The sequence below is a fragment of the Pempheris klunzingeri genome, chromosome 8, assembly GCF_042242105.1.
Source record: "Pempheris klunzingeri isolate RE-2024b chromosome 8, fPemKlu1.hap1, whole genome shotgun sequence".
Classification (NCBI taxonomy): domain Eukaryota; kingdom Metazoa; phylum Chordata; class Actinopteri; order Acropomatiformes; family Pempheridae; genus Pempheris; species Pempheris klunzingeri.
Window position 1 is genome coordinate 6,472,069 of NC_092019.1, and position 18,442 is coordinate 6,490,510.

The window sequence follows — 18,442 nt, forward strand, 5'->3', positions numbered from 1 at the left end:
TCTGTAGAAAAGTCTATTTGGGAGAAGTCTGCTTGATTCACAGGTGTCTCTGTGTATCAGTCATCTATAATGGCGCTGATTTGTCTTTTGACATGTTTGTTAGAAAATACAGACAGCAATGGGACTTCTCAGACACCAAATACCTGAAAAGTCATTAGGATAACTTACCAAGTAGCTAACATGCTTATATAATTTCTAGATGTTGATCTTAATATATGTATATAATATATGTTGATTTTGATATTGTAATAAAACAGTAATGATGCAAACCTTACTACTTTGTTGAAGATGGTGCACTAGACAGACTGCAGTTGTTCCCTCATCTCCCTCAGCAAAGACTCATTTAAACTGAGAAGACTGCATGTAGTCAACTTAATATTTTCAACTAAAGCACTGTAAGGGCAGTGTTTAAGTGAACTGAGGTGAAGAATTTTTAAACAAAAAAGAAGCAGGGGAAACAGAGCTGTGATGATGCTGTTGTCACAGACAGATACTGTACACCCCATGAGTCTGTCTACAGTCATTATGACAGGACTGATCCTTATGTCATCACCAACCAATGGCTCCAGTTACAATATGCCAAGTTGTACATTAGCTTGTTAGCAGCAAGGACGAGTGCTTCCTTGAGTTACTACATTAGAGCGCTGCTCTGTAAATTTAGTCACGCTCTATGAGAATATGTGAAAACAACTTTGATGTATAGAGGACAAAGACCTGCTCTTTGTAGAGGGTGTCTTCAAGGTTACATGCAATGAGGCCTTTGCTGCCAAACACTGACCCTTTTCATGAACAGTGCCAACACAGAATTGATAAAAGCTATTGAATGAGCTCAAGAGAGCTGAACCCTGACCTGACAGGTTTTTGTGGTGCTGTTCCGTTTTCCTCTGAGGTGCGCGCACTTTTACATATGCAGTGTAGTGTCCCCCCCGCATTGAGCCGCTATGCTCTACAATCCCATAAAGGCTGTAGAGGACGCGCTCTCCGGCTGCCAGGTTCTAGCAAATAATGAGAAAGAAAATTAGTAAAAAGAAAAGGGAAAGAGACAGAAGAATAGTACCAACCAAGGACATTCATTAAGAAGTGAAACACAAAACAAATGAATAACAGAAACCTTTAGTAGTCGTAAATGTAAGAATTTCAAAACACTGCTATACCAGGTCTGAAGTAGGACAGATTCGCTCAATTTCAAAATATATTAAATATTTTTTTCCTTTGGATAAGTAGCTTAATACCTTGCAGGAAGCCGAGCAGAATGGAGCAAGATCCAAGATCGTGGGAAAGTCTACATGGCGGTTCACTTTTCGTAAATTCATCCCTGCCTTGAAATGCAAAAAACAGAACATTGGCATTTAGCCCATAGACCACAACACAAGCACCACATGGAGTTACAGTTACATAGCACTTGTAATGATGTAAAAGACACACTGCTGCATCAAATACAACATTTGACTATGTGCATGATAAAATGAGGAGGAAGAAAAGGCAACGCGTGGATGCTCACCTGATGGAAGCGTTTAAGATGCAGTGTGATAACAGGAGGCAGTAAGGATATCAGCATTTGCTTCCTAGCGCTGGTGTAAATCTTCTCCATCTTCTTATCTATGCCAACAACAAAAAACACACAGATATGTCAGGTCTGACTGTCAAAACATCCATTTTGTTTTATTCAAAACAAGCAAAAACCTTAAATCCCTTTAAAAAGCTTTGAGCGAGTAAGACAAACAGAAAAAATTGTAGATTTCATTACAGGATCAAGGAACATCTGAAGCATAACTACAGCAAAAAAAGTGAGATTGTAGCCCTTCACTTTGACACTAGTAAGAATTACTACTTGATTTGATGCCTGCAAGCACTCGCTGCTACTGATGAATCAGAAGAACGGGGTCAGGTGTCAGAGTCAAGGATTGAGAGGAGCACTTTTGTATCCATGAATATATAATGGCAGAAATGAATGTATGTGTTTGATACATTGTGAGCACACTGCATTGATGTGAATTACCCAGCAGGGCTGGATTAAGAAGCTTGACATCATTGATAGATTTCAAGAATACTCCATGAAAGAGGAAACTACAAAACTTTTTAAAGCCAACACTCAGGCCTAAATGGGACGACAGTTCCATAGTCAAAAGATGGATCTGGGTGGAGAATCACTTCAAGGGTGATGTAATGATCAGATGTACGGTAATCTGGCAATAATTCAGAATAATTCTGTAATTAAACGGCACCATATCAATTATTTGCAGGTAGGTAAGATGCAGACTGAGTGCTCAACCTCAGAGCACTTTGTCGTTCCAGATGTTTTGTCTTACCTGATGAGCTGCTCTTGCGCAGCTGTTTCTGCCTCCGCTCAGTGCAGCTCTCACACAGCAGCTTGTTGTTGCCCATCAGCAGCTCCACAGAGGTGAACTGATGGAGGCAGGACTGGATGGAGCACTCCTTGGAGCTGGGTATGTAACTGTGGGACAGAGCCTGGAAGGCCCCCTGATGGTGTTGGTGGTGCAGGTTATCTCGTGACTGCGTGTCTCCCTGCTCCTCTGGAGAACAGTGTGTAGATGGAGAGCAGTCCCCAGTCGTGAACCCGAGGTTGACTTTGGACACTGCACTAACTAGCTGCTCTACAGCGCCACCCTGCCTCGCGGAAGATGACGACGAGGGGGAGGAGGCAGAGATAGGCGTAGGAGATGGAGTGAGGGTGGAGGTGGACGATGGGGTGGACATGTGCCCGTGGCTGTGGCTGGAGGAGGAGGTGCGTGGGGCCCACTCGCTCTCTGAGGCCTCACTGTCTGCGTCATTACTGCTGTCCTGCGCACCCGAGTCTCTTTCACTGCCATCTGATAGGCTGCCGGCAGCGGCCATCTTGCAAACTGAGACACCACGGGCTGATCCACCAGCTACCCCCTCCTCTTCTGGCCGCTCCACACTGCAGCCTGCTCCCTTCTCCTCCACAGAGCTTGAAGACCTCCTAATCTGCTGCTTCTTGGGCAAAGAAGAACAGATACATGAGCCCCTCTCAGAGAAGCAGACTCTGCTTATTGCACATGTTGCTGTCATAGTTAAAAAGGATCTTAATTAATATTTCCATAACAGTTGCTCTGGCTAACTGCCAACATCCAGAGTCCTGTAATTACTTTTTGCACAGCTCAAATGTGAATATACGAAATTCTTATTCCAGCATTCGTAGGTTTGACATTTTCACAAAAGACTAGGAGGGATGTTTTAAACGCGGTGTCTTGATTAAAGAGATTATATTAAAACAGTTCATTTGACTGCTGTTGTAAGGATGGCTGGAAAATGTTACTGAAATGGGTAAACTTCTCATACAACTCAAAGTTACAGCAAGACAGCTTGGGGATTCATTCCAGTCAATAATCTTCCAACTTCTAAATCATATAAATATCCTGTGTTGCTTCATCTGGTGTGCCAGATGCCAAATATTGTGTCGGTAAATTTGTAAAATGTAAAATGTAAATTGAAGAGAGTCAACATGGAAACAGGGAGTGAAATGAATGTGATATACTTTAGATGGCGAGAAGCAAATCTCTTGAATATGTAGTGATATTTACCCATTTGGAAAGGATCAGCTGTTAGTTTATCCACCATTACACCATGTTTGGTGGTGTTTAATTGGTTTGTATTCCTATTGGTGGAGTTAAAAAGACAATTTCCCTTTGTAGAATCAGGGTCAGGCTCAGTCTTCTTTCAAAATCACACACAAGAGGAGAAAAAAAAAGATATTTGGAAACATTTGCCAGAGGCATTACAAAAATGTGTGTGTGCATCGCTTGCACACACTTAAGGGAAAAACACACTGGCGTAATACAGAAATGAACAAACCTGACAAATACTTTATGAGAAGCGTGAATATTACCAATAAAGAGAAGCACATTTCAAACATGCAGGACTCACAAGCAACTTCTTAACCATCAGATAGCTTAGATGCACACTCCTACCTGTCCGCTCAGCTTTCTGGTGTTTCGGTTGACGGAGTGAGCTGCAGAAAGAACCTGCTCATTGTGAGACACATGGGTGTCCTGCTCCCGGCTGCCCTTCCCCAGCCTACCAGGGTTGGATGGTTTTGATATCTGAGCACAATAAATAAAGCATCATCAATTCTAAGTGGGACTATAAACAGCATAGCGTGGTAACGCCACCAATCACATTTTTGTATAAACAATTGTTAGCAGCTCACCCTCTCCTCTATGATGGGTAAAGAGATGTCTATGAAAGCCTCCTTCACTGTGGATATCTAAAACAGAAATCGCACGCAAGCCAGTGTCAGCATATATTTTCATCACCTTCGTTAATAATCAAAATCATAGCCCGTTGTTTACAATAAATGTCTGCTGCAGATTTGAGAGGAGAAGAAGGGAAGGGAGAGGGAAGTCTGACTTTTTCCTCCATACTTTCCTCTTCAGCTTCACACCTGGTGCTTTCTACCGCCAAAGCTCAGAGATGTTATCCTTTATTTTTCATAGTGCCACCGTCTTTGTTAACATCTCTGAGCTCCTACTCTTTATTGTAAATGCCTGCTCTTTGTGTTTGAGCTGGTCCTTGAAGGGCTTTTTTGTTTTTGTTTTTTTTTGTCTTGTCGATATCCGTTTCTGATGAATTATTTTTTCAGTACATCATCCTGCTTTGGTTGTAGGTATCAAAGAGAAAAATCATCTCTGAATGTAACAGCTAGAAAAGCAAAGGCAGCTTAATGTTGGTTAGCTTTGCTTCAGGCCAGAGACAAATATCTGCTAATTAAGGACTGAAGGAGAATGTAAGTGTTGTAAGAAATTGCCTGGCAATCTATTGTGCTTCCTGCAGCAACTGTTTAAAGCAGTAGCATAAATTAAATATTACAAAAGGTGGGAAAGATTTTACAACAAAGTCTAACAGGGTTGCAAATTTATTCAGATGCAACTGCTGACTAAATACAAGGTTTGGGTGAGGAAAGTGTGAATTTGTCGATGCTGTTGTGCTTCATATGTGTTACACTGAAGGCAACACATTAAGCTATGCCTGACTGGCATTGCTATAATTCACCCACATACACTTACATGCTCACACTCTTCACACATAATTGTGTTGGTCAGCTCGCCTACAAAGATGCGGTCAACAAAGTTCATCTTCACACCTTCCTTCCCGTATGCTGGTGGGAAAGAGAGACATAATTTTTAATTGATTACACAGGTCAGTCATGTAATGAATAATCTGGCAGTTTACACCACTAAATCATTCTGGTCGCTGTTATATCTCCACTAAAAGATAAAAACTAATTGTATTAATTAATTGTATTAATTAGAACATATACCGCTGATTTTGCTGATAATATGAATTAAAAAAAATTAGCAGTTAACAGTAAAGGTATATTTAATGAACTACGACTATATGGTCTCCGTCTTCCACCAAACTTCTCTTTGCCTGATTAGTAACTGAGCTGCATTTCCATTAAGAGCCACAAGATGGGACTATTGATCCAGGCCATCTATCTACTGCAGCGAACCTTTGACTTGACGTTTGGTGTCCTCATCCGCTGTCTTCTCTGTGGGATTGTTGAAAGCCCTCAGAATTCCCGCTTTCACCCTCTGAAAACGGCAAACACAAAATATACGGCAATGCAGATTTAAAGTGATATTCCTAGATGCAAAATAAACCCGTAAATTAAAATAAAATTCACTCTGGGATTTTTTTCTTGAATTCTCTCCATCTCATCCATTAGTGAAATATCAAAATCTAGCCTACAGCTCAGTTTGACAGGTATATCTATTATAAGCATCATTAGTGTAAAATAATTATTGTGCTTGTCTAAAAACGTTACCATGTAAATCTCTTAATTAACTGTGCGTGTTTGTGTGTGTGTATAAGTTCTTCACGGAGCCCTCTTATTGAAGGTGACATGGTCAGTGAGTGTGTTGGTGAGAGAGCTGTGAAGAGGCACAGCCACAGTAAAGCACCAATCAATAGATAATTGGCCATGGTCCGTGTCTGCAGTCGAGACCAGTCAGCCCCCATTGTCCTGGGACCCACACACTGGACTGGCTATTTAGGTCAAAAAGTCCTGTTAATCCCAGCATGTCCAGGCTGCACCCCACTCAGTCAGCACAGTCAAACCAGGCTGGAGCTCTCCTACTAATTAATTACCAGCAACCCCCACCCTCCCTCTCTCTCTGCGCAATGTAATAGTGCACGCTGTCCCACACAGGATGGGCTGTGAGTGGGGGGGGGGGTTAGTGTGGGGTGGATAGGGTTGCTGGTACAAGGGTGTAGGGGTGGAAACTAAAATGAAGACAGGGTGAAGAAGGACAGTCCATGCCCTGAGAGGGTAATACCTACTGTCTCAGCTAATTGGTGATAATTGACTGGGGCCAAATTAGCATATTTAGATCTCTGATACTAATGGCCAATCAACACAAACACTTAGGGCCTCTAAAAGGTTGAGAGGCAGTGACACCCACTGCAAAAATACCAGTTTCCCTCTCATACACACACGTGCACACACACACACACACACAGAGGACAGAGTGTGTATATTATTTGTCCAGTATTTATAAGTTACTCATAAATACTTATGAGTTCAGAATAAATGGGTTTAATCGGGCTCATTAGGTAAAGATGAATGGGAGGAAAATGTTTGTCTCATGTTTGCACTGAGTTTGAAGGAACTAAACCGACAATAAAAGCATTTCATCTTTATCAGACTAGTTAGTAACTGATTTAATGTTTGCATTCATTTAAAAGATATTCAGTACTCTAGACTGCAAAGCCACTGTATCTCAGAGGGCTTGGCTGTATAAATGAATTTTTTGAGTGAATGAATAGAGGGGGCTGTACCCCCTCCCTCTTTACATCCTTGATTGGATTGGAAGATGGGCTGATGAGTGTGTCTGTGTGTGTAGGAGGGGGCCATGGGTGACCCTAAAGCACAATGGGACGGCCCTGGAGCGCATTCAGCAGCTGTGGGTTTCCCAAGATCACACAATGATGCCGGCCGTGCCACTTGCAAGTCCCCTAAGTGGCACAACTGTCAGTGTTCACAAGTTTGAATGAAAGCAGGAGAGCCCAGCCTGCGGCTGACCACTAAACACACCCGTCGACTTCTCCTCCTTGGTTCATGTAGCCACTGGTAGGGCAACGGGGGGCAGCTCAGCCCTGCAAAGGGCGGCTGTGGGGTCTCCTAATTGCCCTGCAAAGGAGTAGGGGTTGGGGGTTCTCCAGACTTGCCAAAAACATGGCACCACAAGGTTAAAACACAAAAAATGGCTAGCCAAGCAAGAAGATGGGTTATGAGTACACACAGCCACACATAAACAACAGGGTCTCTCATATCTGGTCCTGGAGGGACACTGCCCTGCATCTTTTAGATGTTTCCCAGCTTGGTGACAAGCTGATCATTTGAATTAGGTGTGTTGGAGAAGCTACCAACTTACTGATTTTCTTTCTCCAGATATTAGCATTGAATCTATAAGCGACCTACCAACGTAACTGCTTAATTCATTTTTGTTGAAATGGACCGTACTGCAATCAAAGTAAACATTTAAAAATATAAAAATTAGAGTCTTCAGCCATGCAAGCTACTTTGGCACAGCAGTGCTTTGAGCTAAATGCTAATGTAAGCATGCTAAAATGTTCACAGTGATAATGCAAACATGATAATATTTAGCAGGCAAAATGTTAATCGTGTTCACCACGCTAGTTTAGCACACTAGCATGCTAAAGTAGTGTATTGTATTTTACAGTAATATATGTATGTTGTTATAACCTAACTAAGCACATGTCCTCAACTTTGGACATTTTCTTCTACCAAATATTCAAAATCCATTTTAAACAAGCCTCAGAGGCACAAGGAGTACTTTATGCAGACTTGAAGGATCTTTCAGTCATTAAAAGTTTAACTTGAGCAAATCTGACAAAAGATCATGGTAGACGCTCTCCAACAAATATATCTGATCTTGGAAAAAGTATGTAGACATAGACATATATATAAATATATATATGTAGTGTCAGCTCACTTTAGTTTCTTCTACTCGTATGGAGTCCAGTAGGTAGTGCAGAAGCTCCTGACTGTCTTGTTGCTGGTAGCCCTTGAAGCGCGGAGCCCTGAAAAATGAAAAATGAAAAAAATACAGATGAAAGTCAAGAACAACAGAGAGGCAGAATCGTATGAAAAGAAGGTGAGAGACAGGATTTGGTTGAAAAAGGACTGTGATCAATTGACACAGAATCTAAGAAATGTTAGCCTTACATTCATTTAACAAAATTTGTACAATATAGACCCACAACACTAAGGTAGGAGTGAATCAAACTCAAAGAAAAAAAGCTCAATTGCTTGTACAGAGGATTCGTGCAGCTTTTTTAGAGTAAAATTAAAGCACTTCTCAAGCACTTTCAAGGGACTCTCGAAGCCTTTATCTTCACATTTAAACTGTTCCTCGAAAAGCAATTGCAAAAAATAAAGTTTACAGAATTCCTTTACACCCACAGCAATCAATGTGTCACTTTGTTTATTTTACCACCGGTTCATACCAACTTTGATTATATGCTTTGACCATGAACATTATCTGGTAAGAGATGCCAGGAGACAACAAACAAATAGGTTGATGGCATTGGTTCATTTCAAATATTATTATTTTTGGATTACATGAGTGAGTTGAAACACCGGATTATGTTGTATATCAAGCATTTTTCAAGGAGTACCATCGAATTCAAGCATATTCTTAACCTTGAAAACATTACGGTTAAACTTAAGCATTTTCCAAACTTTGAAGACTTTCAGTCAACCCTGTGTACACAGAATCAAACCCACACATTACCAAGTCAAGAAGAAGAAAAACACTTTACTGAAAATCTACTGAGAGAAAAAAAAAACAAAAAGGTGAAAACTATTATTACCCCTTTTCAAGGCCTTTTCACTATTGTATCTGTAAAATCCTTGCTGCCATTGTATGAGGTTATATTACTGGCACATATGAAAACATTAAAACTGTGATTTGAAAAGCCAAAGTTTTGAAAGCTTAAACTTTGAATCCCATTTTTAAGTTGCAAAACCAAACATTTCAAAATAAGATATGGATATCTGAAATAATGTCTTACAATGTTCGCATTTTCAGTATAATGTTTTTAATGCTACAAATCTGTGTCTTCAGAGTTGAAACTTGCTTTCCAGACATTCAATCTTTTAGCCTTGTATTCTGGGATTTCTGATGGAGCGTTAGCAGGAGAAACAAACAAAACAAAAAAAAATCATTCATGTGGCTTGTGATGAAATGTAATCAGCTTAGAACACTGAAAAAAAATTACACTACAGATCTCGTAACAGTCTAACTACAATCATTCATATGTGCTGGCCAGTCTGTTATTTTCATAAATATGCATGACGGCATGAAATATAAGAGAAGATAATTAAGCATATTATGACTTCACATTTTTTTAATCATTCAATTTATACATTAAATCCTGTCCTAATACAGTTCTGTAATTTCAAATCATTCCATAGTTTTTACGTCACTATTCATGTTGGCAGGGAGCCAATTTGGATGAATAGCCACGATCTTGTTCTATTGGATTAGCCCTGGAGAATACAGAGGTCTGTTACAAGGTCAAAGTGCTCTGTACAGTGCAACGATAATAAAGAAATTGGGTAGTCAAACCACAGCCCTACAGTGCTGGCAGTGAATTTATCAGCTTGACATTTTGCTGAGCATTTTGTTGGTAAGTCCATCCTGGACGTTAATGCTACAGCGGATAGAGGGGAGCCTCTCCTTGGGTTCGTCCCCTGGCCGTTCACGGTGAAGCAGATGTGAGGACAGATGCCAGGGGCAGATGGGCAGCCAAGGCTGGATCCACTGCAACCTGTTGGGCCGAGCCAGCCACATAACTACAGGACAGGTTGGTCTGACAGGGGCAACACACACCGAGAGGCCACGTCACTGGTTTGAGAAGCCATCAGTCAAATGTTGAGGATGTTTGGAGGGTGGGGAGGTGAGGTGGCAGAGGAACTCCTTTAATAGTACTGTAGAGGCCTTTTACTGGTACTTAATGGTTTACACAAGAGATCTTCAGATCCTTAAGGTGTAGTATTAACAGAGACCAGTGTTGTATTCTCCTGGTATTTTAAAAGAGAATTACTGCCAACAATTCTTTGACAAATCAGATGGCTGGTAGCAATCTGATAATGATTTATTGATACGTATAAACAGTAATAATAATAATACTATTCACAGCTATTTGTGTGTTTTATTATTCTAGTGTGGACACAATCTGGCCGCAGTGTTTTTTATTCAATCCTTAATTCCATTCACAATCCTGCTTATGGAAAAATTCACAAAATGAATCATCCCTCTGAGACAGGCTAACATGTGGCCCGAGAATGGATGTCCTTGGTTGGGGGAGAGATGGCCAACCACCTGCCCTCAACACAGGTCATAGCCAGGAGGTCTGGAGGAGCCTAAAGTCACCCCCCCCCCTTATTCACAGACACAATCTCTGCCTCTTATACCCTTTTTGTGCAAACGCACAGGGAAGGGTGGGTGGAGGGGTGAGGATGGTAAAGAGCACATATGTCATTTACTCTCCAGCCCTAAAAACAACAGCATGTGAAGGAATGTCCCACTCTTGTTCCACTGACTAGTATATGTCAAGCTCCCAAGAGAGAGACACAGGGAGAGAAACATGAAGCAAAACTGAGAAGGAAATGCGTGAGACAGAAAAAGAGTGAGAGACAGACGCAGAGCAGTATGGAGAAAAAAAATGAAAAGCTTGGTTGGGATCAGTGGGAATGAGGAGGTCTGGAAGCTCATCCCAGTGGAGAGAAGCAGAAGGGCCCTGTAGCGCTGCTCTCAATCTGGCCAATGCAAACAGCTGCGGTGCTAACACAATTAATAGCCGGATGAGTTAGTACCAGACACAAGGCCACACAAGCCCCCCCCCCCCCCCCAAACACACACATGTTTGCGCAACACAATGCACTCATCCAGCATTTACTCACACACAGCCATGAAGAATAGAAATGAGTCAATAAAATACAATATGATCATAAAAAAATTGCACAAATATTGTGGGCTGAACAAAATAAAAGCAATATACACACCTGACTTTTGTTTTGGTGCCACCTACATGTCTTGCACTGATTTGGTTGAATGTGCCATTTATCTTTACCAACAATAAAACAATAAAAAACTCCTACCTCTCACCCAGACTACCAAGGTTTTTGTGAATGCAGAGTGAAAATGCAGGTTAAATTACAACTGGAGGCTCTAGCAGAAATTCAAAGCCAGTAGATGACAATGACACTGTGTTCATCAAGAAAATATAGATTAATATATTGGTAGATTACAAATACAAAAGGGATTTTAAAAAATGCATATGCATGTTATATCATGAGAAATGGGTATATTCAAATGTCTGTAAGCCAGTCATATATAAATACACACTGATTTTGATTATCAAAATGTATGGTCTGCATACAGACAGCAGATCACTGACATATCGCCATACTGTGCAACAAAAATAATAATGTTTTCATCTTATTAGTAGGGGATCTATGTCTTTCATACATCCACGTCAAAATCTTTTCATTAGGCTTTTATGTTTTACTGTGGATATTTTTGTACACATTTTCCTGTGTTCTCCTCTAATTACAACATCATAAGATGGGCTTTTGAAAGACTGAGACACAAAATCAATATGAATTTTTTTTTTTATGCACATTATTTACTAGACAACACTAGCAGTGTTACGAATAGCAGACCACTCAATACCAGCCTTAAGCAATGCTTCATGGTCAGCTTCTTTGAAAACAATTTGTTTTCAACCTGTGTTCACTTGCACAGGTTTTATTTTTCCTATTTTGAGAATAAAGGAGGCATCAACATCCTTTATGCAGATTTCCTAACATTCATAGATAGACCAAGATTGGGATGGACTTTAATTAGCAGATGGTAAAGTTAGAATCCCTGCGGTTCTCGGCATAGCATATGTACACAAGCCTTATTTCTTTAACCAGCTATCTGTTTCTTTTCTTCAACCTGAAAGAGGTCTGAGCAGATCTGTATGCGAGTTCTGCCTCTGTGTATAAATGTAGATATGTGTGTGTGTGTGTGTGTAAGTCCTGGATGCCGCAACACTAGATGGAATCCATTGTTGTCCACTGCTATTTCTATCAGCGATGTAAGGCATCTCTCATAAAGGCTTATGAACAGCATTTGAAAGATGTGGGTATGTAGACATTTATACACAGCACATGGATAGAGAAGAGAGCCAGCATCCTTTTCATTTCTACGTTACAAGAAAGTTTCCAGTGGCTGTCCTGAAAATTTAATCAGTCCTTGAAAGAAGCAGGTGCAGACAAATGCCTCTGTGAGGCTTATGCATTAGACATGTATAAAGAGTACATCCCAAAGTCCAATAAAAATAATAACTAGTAACATTCTCAGTAAATAGTACTTTATAATGCTTTAGATTGACAATATCAGAAGACAGACGGTATGAAAAAAACACTGTCCCTGAGTGACCTTAAACTCCAGGAGTCTTTAATTTTATGTTATTTTCCTCTGCCGTGCCACCACTGACTAGCTTTGTAGTCAGACAAGGTTTGAGTACTAGCAGGCACCAGATAGAGAGTGGTGCTGACCATCCAACCCACACAGCTTGGCTCTGGTCCAAGCCTAGACCAGACAGGAGGAGGAGGAAGAGGCCGGCTGTGGAGCGCTCAGCTGGTTGAGGTCAAATGTATATGTGCACACATGTGTGGAAACACACACACACACACACACACACACACACACAACTGGGCTCAATAGGGCTCCATTATTGCATGTAAACACTCAAACTGGCCCTGATCTTAGCCAGATAGCCTTATTAACCTGCCTGCCAACACAAACACATGAGAAAAGAAATGGAAAAGCGCTCTCAGTCCACACAGGCCAAGGGCAGACCCAAACCTCTTTGACTGACAAGAGCTTGCAGTGACAGGTGAGGATGACAGGCTGTATTCAGAGAGCACAGCCATCAAAAAGGTCATTAAAATGGAGAAAAATGTCCCAGTAAACAGGAGAAGTTCTTGACCCTGTCCTTTCAGCTTAAAGCTTTGGACCTAACTGAATGTAGATGAGTTGCTGTGTGGAGGAGTCTACTAGAGAAGGAAGTTAGCACTCTGGCTAATTCAGAAGGCTACTGCAATCATGTACACTGTGAATGCTAGAGGGAAGAGCATTTAAGTGAATAAGGCCTTGAAAGCGCTATGAATCCCCAGCTCTCCCACGTCAATCCAAACCCTGGACAATGAAAAAGCACCTGAAATTATGACCATTTGATAAACCATAGCGTCCTCAGAACTGTTAAATCACTAGTAAGATTTAGCCATGATTTTACAGCATCTTTTTATGGGAAATTCCACTGGTAAGCTAACAGGCTAGCGGCCAAGAAAGCAGGTCGACCAAAGTGGGAACAAGCACTTAAATTGTCCTTGTAAATCTGACAGAAGTGAATGTCCTGCAGCTGAACCACAGATTTCTGGCCTGAAATTCCCTCAGTAACAGCTTTAAGTGGACTGCTCAGGAGAAGTAAGTCAAACCTTACATGGCTTAGTAGACTGGTCCCAGAGTTTGCTTTTGTTTGCAAACTGTATAAGACAAACTACATTTTGTCCTATTCAATACAAACTGCCAGTCTAGTAGGCCATTTCCAGTACAGCCCTAGTCTGTTGTTGTGTTAAGGCTTTAGCCTCTTCTGTTACTTCACAGGTGATTTTTTTTGTGTGTGTTTGAAGTTTATTCTTATTCTTTTGGAGCTGTGTGTAACAAAAAGCAATCCCCCCCTGAGGATTATTAATGGAATTCTGATTCTGATTCCAATTCTGATTCTAATGACAGTTGGAATAGTGACCTCACAGTTGGTTGGAATAGTGACCTCACAGATGATGTCACAGATGATGTCACCAGTTGTCATACGGAAGTTTGTATATAGACCTTGAAAAGATCAAACCCACTGAGTTGGAGTCGACCCCCCTCCCTTAGATGGGATGATGCAGCGGGTGTCCCTCACCAACAGAGGCCTCGAGTTGAGCCGCCGAGTTTCTGCAGGGTGTTCCCCCCGCTGTCAGATTCACTCGGCGTGCAAGATCGGGTATAGGGGAAGCCAAGCTTGACTCGTTTCCGTAGCGCCGCCTCTGTTTGTGTGCCGCCTGCATCATTCCATCTTCGTATTTACATTTCAAGTATGAATTTTTATCTGGACTCAGGGCTTGGTTTGTGGACCGCCACTTTGAGGCCTTGAGTCCTGCTGTACAGGCGTCGCCATATTGTTTTCATGGCCCTCGCCATCTTGGTTTTTAAGCACCAGAATAGACAAACTGCAGCTAGTTTGTTTAAGGAAACAGGACAGGCAGCTGAATCCACGCACAATGTGATACAGAATTTCACTACTGTACTGCTGGTAGTTTGACGCCATTCATGGCCAGATATCCTCTAAGGAACAGCTGAGCAGTCAGACAAAATGAAAAGAGCCTGTCAATCAGACCAGGTATCATTACCATCAACTTTCTAAGAAACCAGTGGAGCCTACAGGAAGTCATTGCAGCTTTATATAGAGCCAGGCTAGCTGTTTCCCCCTGTTTCCAGTCTTTGCGCTAAGATAAGCAGCTGCTGGAACCAGCACAAGTGTAGCCTCATCAGCAACTGCAGCTGGTTTGTGTCTGTCCATCACCCACAAGGTGGTCCCCTGTCACTGTCATGCATTGTTTAAGCGTGTCGGTGGGGTTGATGCTCAGATTGGATTATCAGGTCATGTGTAATACCTTAAACAAATGGTCTTTTTTAAAACAATTATTCATGCAGAAAAACAAATCAGCATGTTTTCATATCATTCATATATTAATGAACTTTAGTGACTTTTCAATGATCCCAAACTACAGGGGAGAAGTCTGAGCTCTGAAGCTCCAGAAACTTCCATCACAATTGTCACTCCAGTTTTGTGAAATCTGGCACATTAAAAAATGACAAATTCCAGTGTAACTTCCACATCGTACATTCAGTCCAGCCACCGGCTATATGTAGTAAACTGCAAGCTAATGTTCCCTAACTCTCTAACCTCTACAACAAGCTTCAGCATCTCTGCTACTGTACTGTATCTGCGCTTCACAGGCTGGTGGAGATGAAGCGAAATCACGCAGGAGAAGACGCTTTTCTCTTGTTTCTTCGTCTGGGTAAGCATTTGTGTTAGCAAGTACACAAATATCTATAAATATAATACCTATATGACACCATTAACTGATTAAATATGTAGTGTATAACATGTAAGAAAGTTGTGAAGAATCAGAAGTATGCAGAGCCTAAAATGATGTATTGCCAGACAAAAAGATGATAACATAAATCAGAGAAAAGCAGCAAATCTTTACATTCGGGAAACTGGGATGGTATTTGCATACAGCAAATTTGAAAAAGTTCTTCTAAACCAGAAACTCTGCCAGAGAGCCAAGAAATCCCCAAATCCCTGATGTAGACTTTGTGGTATGCAGCAAGTTTGGTGAATTTGTTACCTGCTGGTATCTTTTCATTCTTGGCACTCGGTACCACTACTTGGAATCAGGAGGAAATTCTACAAGGTCACACAGAAGAAAAGCCACTGCTTTTGCAGTCCTGGCAAAAGATCCTCAGAGAATTTTATCACCCAGATTTATGCTTAGAAACTTGCAACTTTTTGGCTCCGTCACTGTATTTGTTCTTATCAGAATTGTTGCTGATTTCTTTGTCAATATATACGTTAACTATGTTTTAATAGGAACTGCTCCAGATTTTTTGAGAGGGCTGTACTTTTAAGTTTGAAATCTTTAAATCTTACACACATTTTTGTTGTTTCCTTCTCTTTTGTGGGGTTGAAACCAATGCAAGTGGATGCATATTTGTATTGTATTGTATTTATTGCATGGATGTACAAAACAATTACATACTGGCCTTAATAAAAGTTCACTTGTGGTATAAGTCTACCATATGGGTAATGGGTGCTGAGGCTTAAAGTGATATCTCTCTATTCAAATGCATGTCAGTGGAACAGATTAGCCCTACTTGAAATTAGACACATATGAGTGCATGAAGGTGTGTGCAATGCTTGCTGTCTGAATGCACAATTGCCTGCATGTATGTTGCAGGCTGAGGTGGTACCAGGTGAGGTGGCAGCCCACATACACACACACAAACACACGGAGGCCTTTCTGATGAAAGCTAGGCACCAGAATAACTGTCAAAGCCACACCAGAGATGTATCCAGTCATCCTGCATCAAATGCCCTAGTCACCCACCTGCACTGCTAAACAGCATGAGACCCCCCCAATCACATACACACGTACAGGGTGGACCCAACCAGCAGTGTACTATGCTCAAACAAGAACCCAGCCAACCAAACATTCACACTGTTCATGAAAGAGAACAAAAGAACTGTTCAGTTCACAAATGTAGGGCTGATGGACCTTGCTCTGGATCAAATATGACACAGGTGGCACAGCAGTGTGGCAAGTAGCAGAAAGAGCTACAAATAACTAGCTGCTGCTACACATTTAACAAAGGTACAGTGCATTTGGTGTGTGTTGTGTATGTTGAGCTTTGAGTGTGTGAAAGGCATTCAGCTGGGACCAGGTGCTACCTGGGTCTGGCTGGTTAAAGTGGTCCCCACCACAATGAGGGAATGAACACAGCTGAAAGCTGTGGCTGTTGTGTTGTAAACTGCTGCTGTGATGATGGAGAACTGCAACACTAACAATTAGGGCACAGTCTGATAAATTCACTGACCCTGGGATAAAATATTTGTATACAGTCAGAAGCATAGGCATAGAGTCTCAAGCTAATGTGTCATCATGGGTGATTTTATGGCAAGTGATATGAGGAATAGCGCCTTACTTCTGGCAGAGCTGGTTGAAGAGGACCTTGGGATTGAGCGGACTTTTCCCTGGTTCTTTCATGCTCTGGAGGAAAAGAAACATGGCCGCAGTCAGGGGTTCAGGACTGTGGAGCGTTACCGTTAGTGGATTCTGGAATATAAAGACACCAAAGAAAAATAACACATTTATTTCCAAGTTTCAAAAGACATTCAGACAAATAGGATCCAGGCAGCTACACGTTTGTCTGCCAATACAAGTTTTATGTATATTTTGACAGTTAAGCTCGACTCAGAGTTGATTTTATTCATTTACTTTAAGGGTTAAGGGATTAATTAGTATGTAATTTACTAAATAAGATCCAATGTACAATGAGAAGAAAATTAATTCTCTTTGAACTTTTCTCAAATATTAATTAAAAAAGTTATAAAATTACTTCCTAATACAATTAGAGATTTACAGTTCGGCTGAAAAACACCAGGACCAACATTTATGTATAATCAATTTTCAATTAATTAATTACAACTGATGAATCCAACAGGTAGAACAGGGAGCAATGAGTCAGACATATACAGATATGTACAGCGTTAAGACGATAATTTCAATGTAAAATAATTTGTATTTGTTCATTCTATTTCTTTTACAAGAGATGGACAGCGGACTATACCAGATTTGTCTCAGAGGGGCAGATCTTCAGTTTGTACCCTTTCTCCTTCACTTCCTGGATGAGGTCGATGAGCATATGAGTCTGAGACAGGTTCTGTGGGAACAAGAGAATTACTTTAAGACTGTGTCCATTTAGCCATTTTATTGTATCCCAGCATTGAATGGCAATGGGTAAAAGTATTGTCAGGTATGACATAAGATCCACAAAAAGCTGGTGAATACTATTTGCAAAATCAGTGGATCCTCAACATGATCATGCGCCCTGATTTTACTATTAATCGAATGAAAGACCCAACAACAATTCTGTGGACAAGAAAATACAACCACAAGAAAAGTTATAATCCTTCAAAGATATGAAACTGTGTCTACACTTAACTTGTGGCAAACTAAATGTGGCCAATGTCCCCTTGTGAAATGTTATCTCAATTTTAGTGGGATTTAGGAAACTTGTGGTGAGTTCATTATTCTGAAAGAGGCTATCAAATATATCTATGATCTGTGAGTTTGAAATGTGGAGGAGATCCTTGGTGAGGAGATAGCCTGAAGCCGTCATTGTCCCTTCATGTTAGAGAAACATCTTTTCGTTTCCTTTCAAGAGATATTTGTTTTGTCACATCCTGGCAAAGAAGACAGTTGCTATGGAAAACACACAATGGAGCTGGCATTGTGAATACACACACAGCTCATCCTCTGACAATTATGTGTTTTTGCCAGAAAGATTGCAATTTTCAAGGAGACAATACCAACAGACAGGGAGAGGGAGGGAAGAGCATGTAAAGCGCGCTCACTCAAATTTCAATCAACAGGGAAGGCCCTGAGGGTGATTAACAAAATGGCGGAAAAAAAACAGCTTCATTGTTGAAGAGGCATGTCAGTTTGCAGTCACCATGACACGAGCGGAGAAAGACTGGGGAGGCTGTATGG

General features: G+C 41.1%; 1 protein-coding gene across 2 annotated transcripts in view; it reads right to left on the bottom strand.

The window, feature by feature from the left end:
* Positions 1–18,442, bottom strand: part of usp45 (ubiquitin specific peptidase 45) — a 35,504-nt gene that overhangs the window by 3,262 nt on the left and 13,800 nt on the right. For both annotated transcript variants that reach the window (XM_070836121.1, XM_070836123.1), the window contains exons 7-17: positions 17,520–17,612; positions 16,875–17,005; positions 7,998–8,085; positions 5,492–5,573; positions 5,046–5,137; positions 4,190–4,246; positions 3,951–4,082; positions 2,310–2,976; positions 1,502–1,599; positions 1,233–1,319; positions 851–995 (exon numbers count right to left, since the gene is read on the bottom strand). In XM_070836121.1, coding sequence (XP_070692222.1) covers positions 851–995; positions 1,233–1,319; positions 1,502–1,599; positions 2,310–2,976; positions 3,951–4,082; positions 4,190–4,246; positions 5,046–5,137; positions 5,492–5,573; positions 7,998–8,085; positions 16,875–17,005; positions 17,520–17,612 — 1,672 coding nt within the window. The remainder of the gene's footprint in view (positions 1–850; positions 996–1,232; positions 1,320–1,501; positions 1,600–2,309; positions 2,977–3,950; positions 4,083–4,189; positions 4,247–5,045; positions 5,138–5,491; positions 5,574–7,997; positions 8,086–16,874; positions 17,006–17,519; positions 17,613–18,442) is intronic.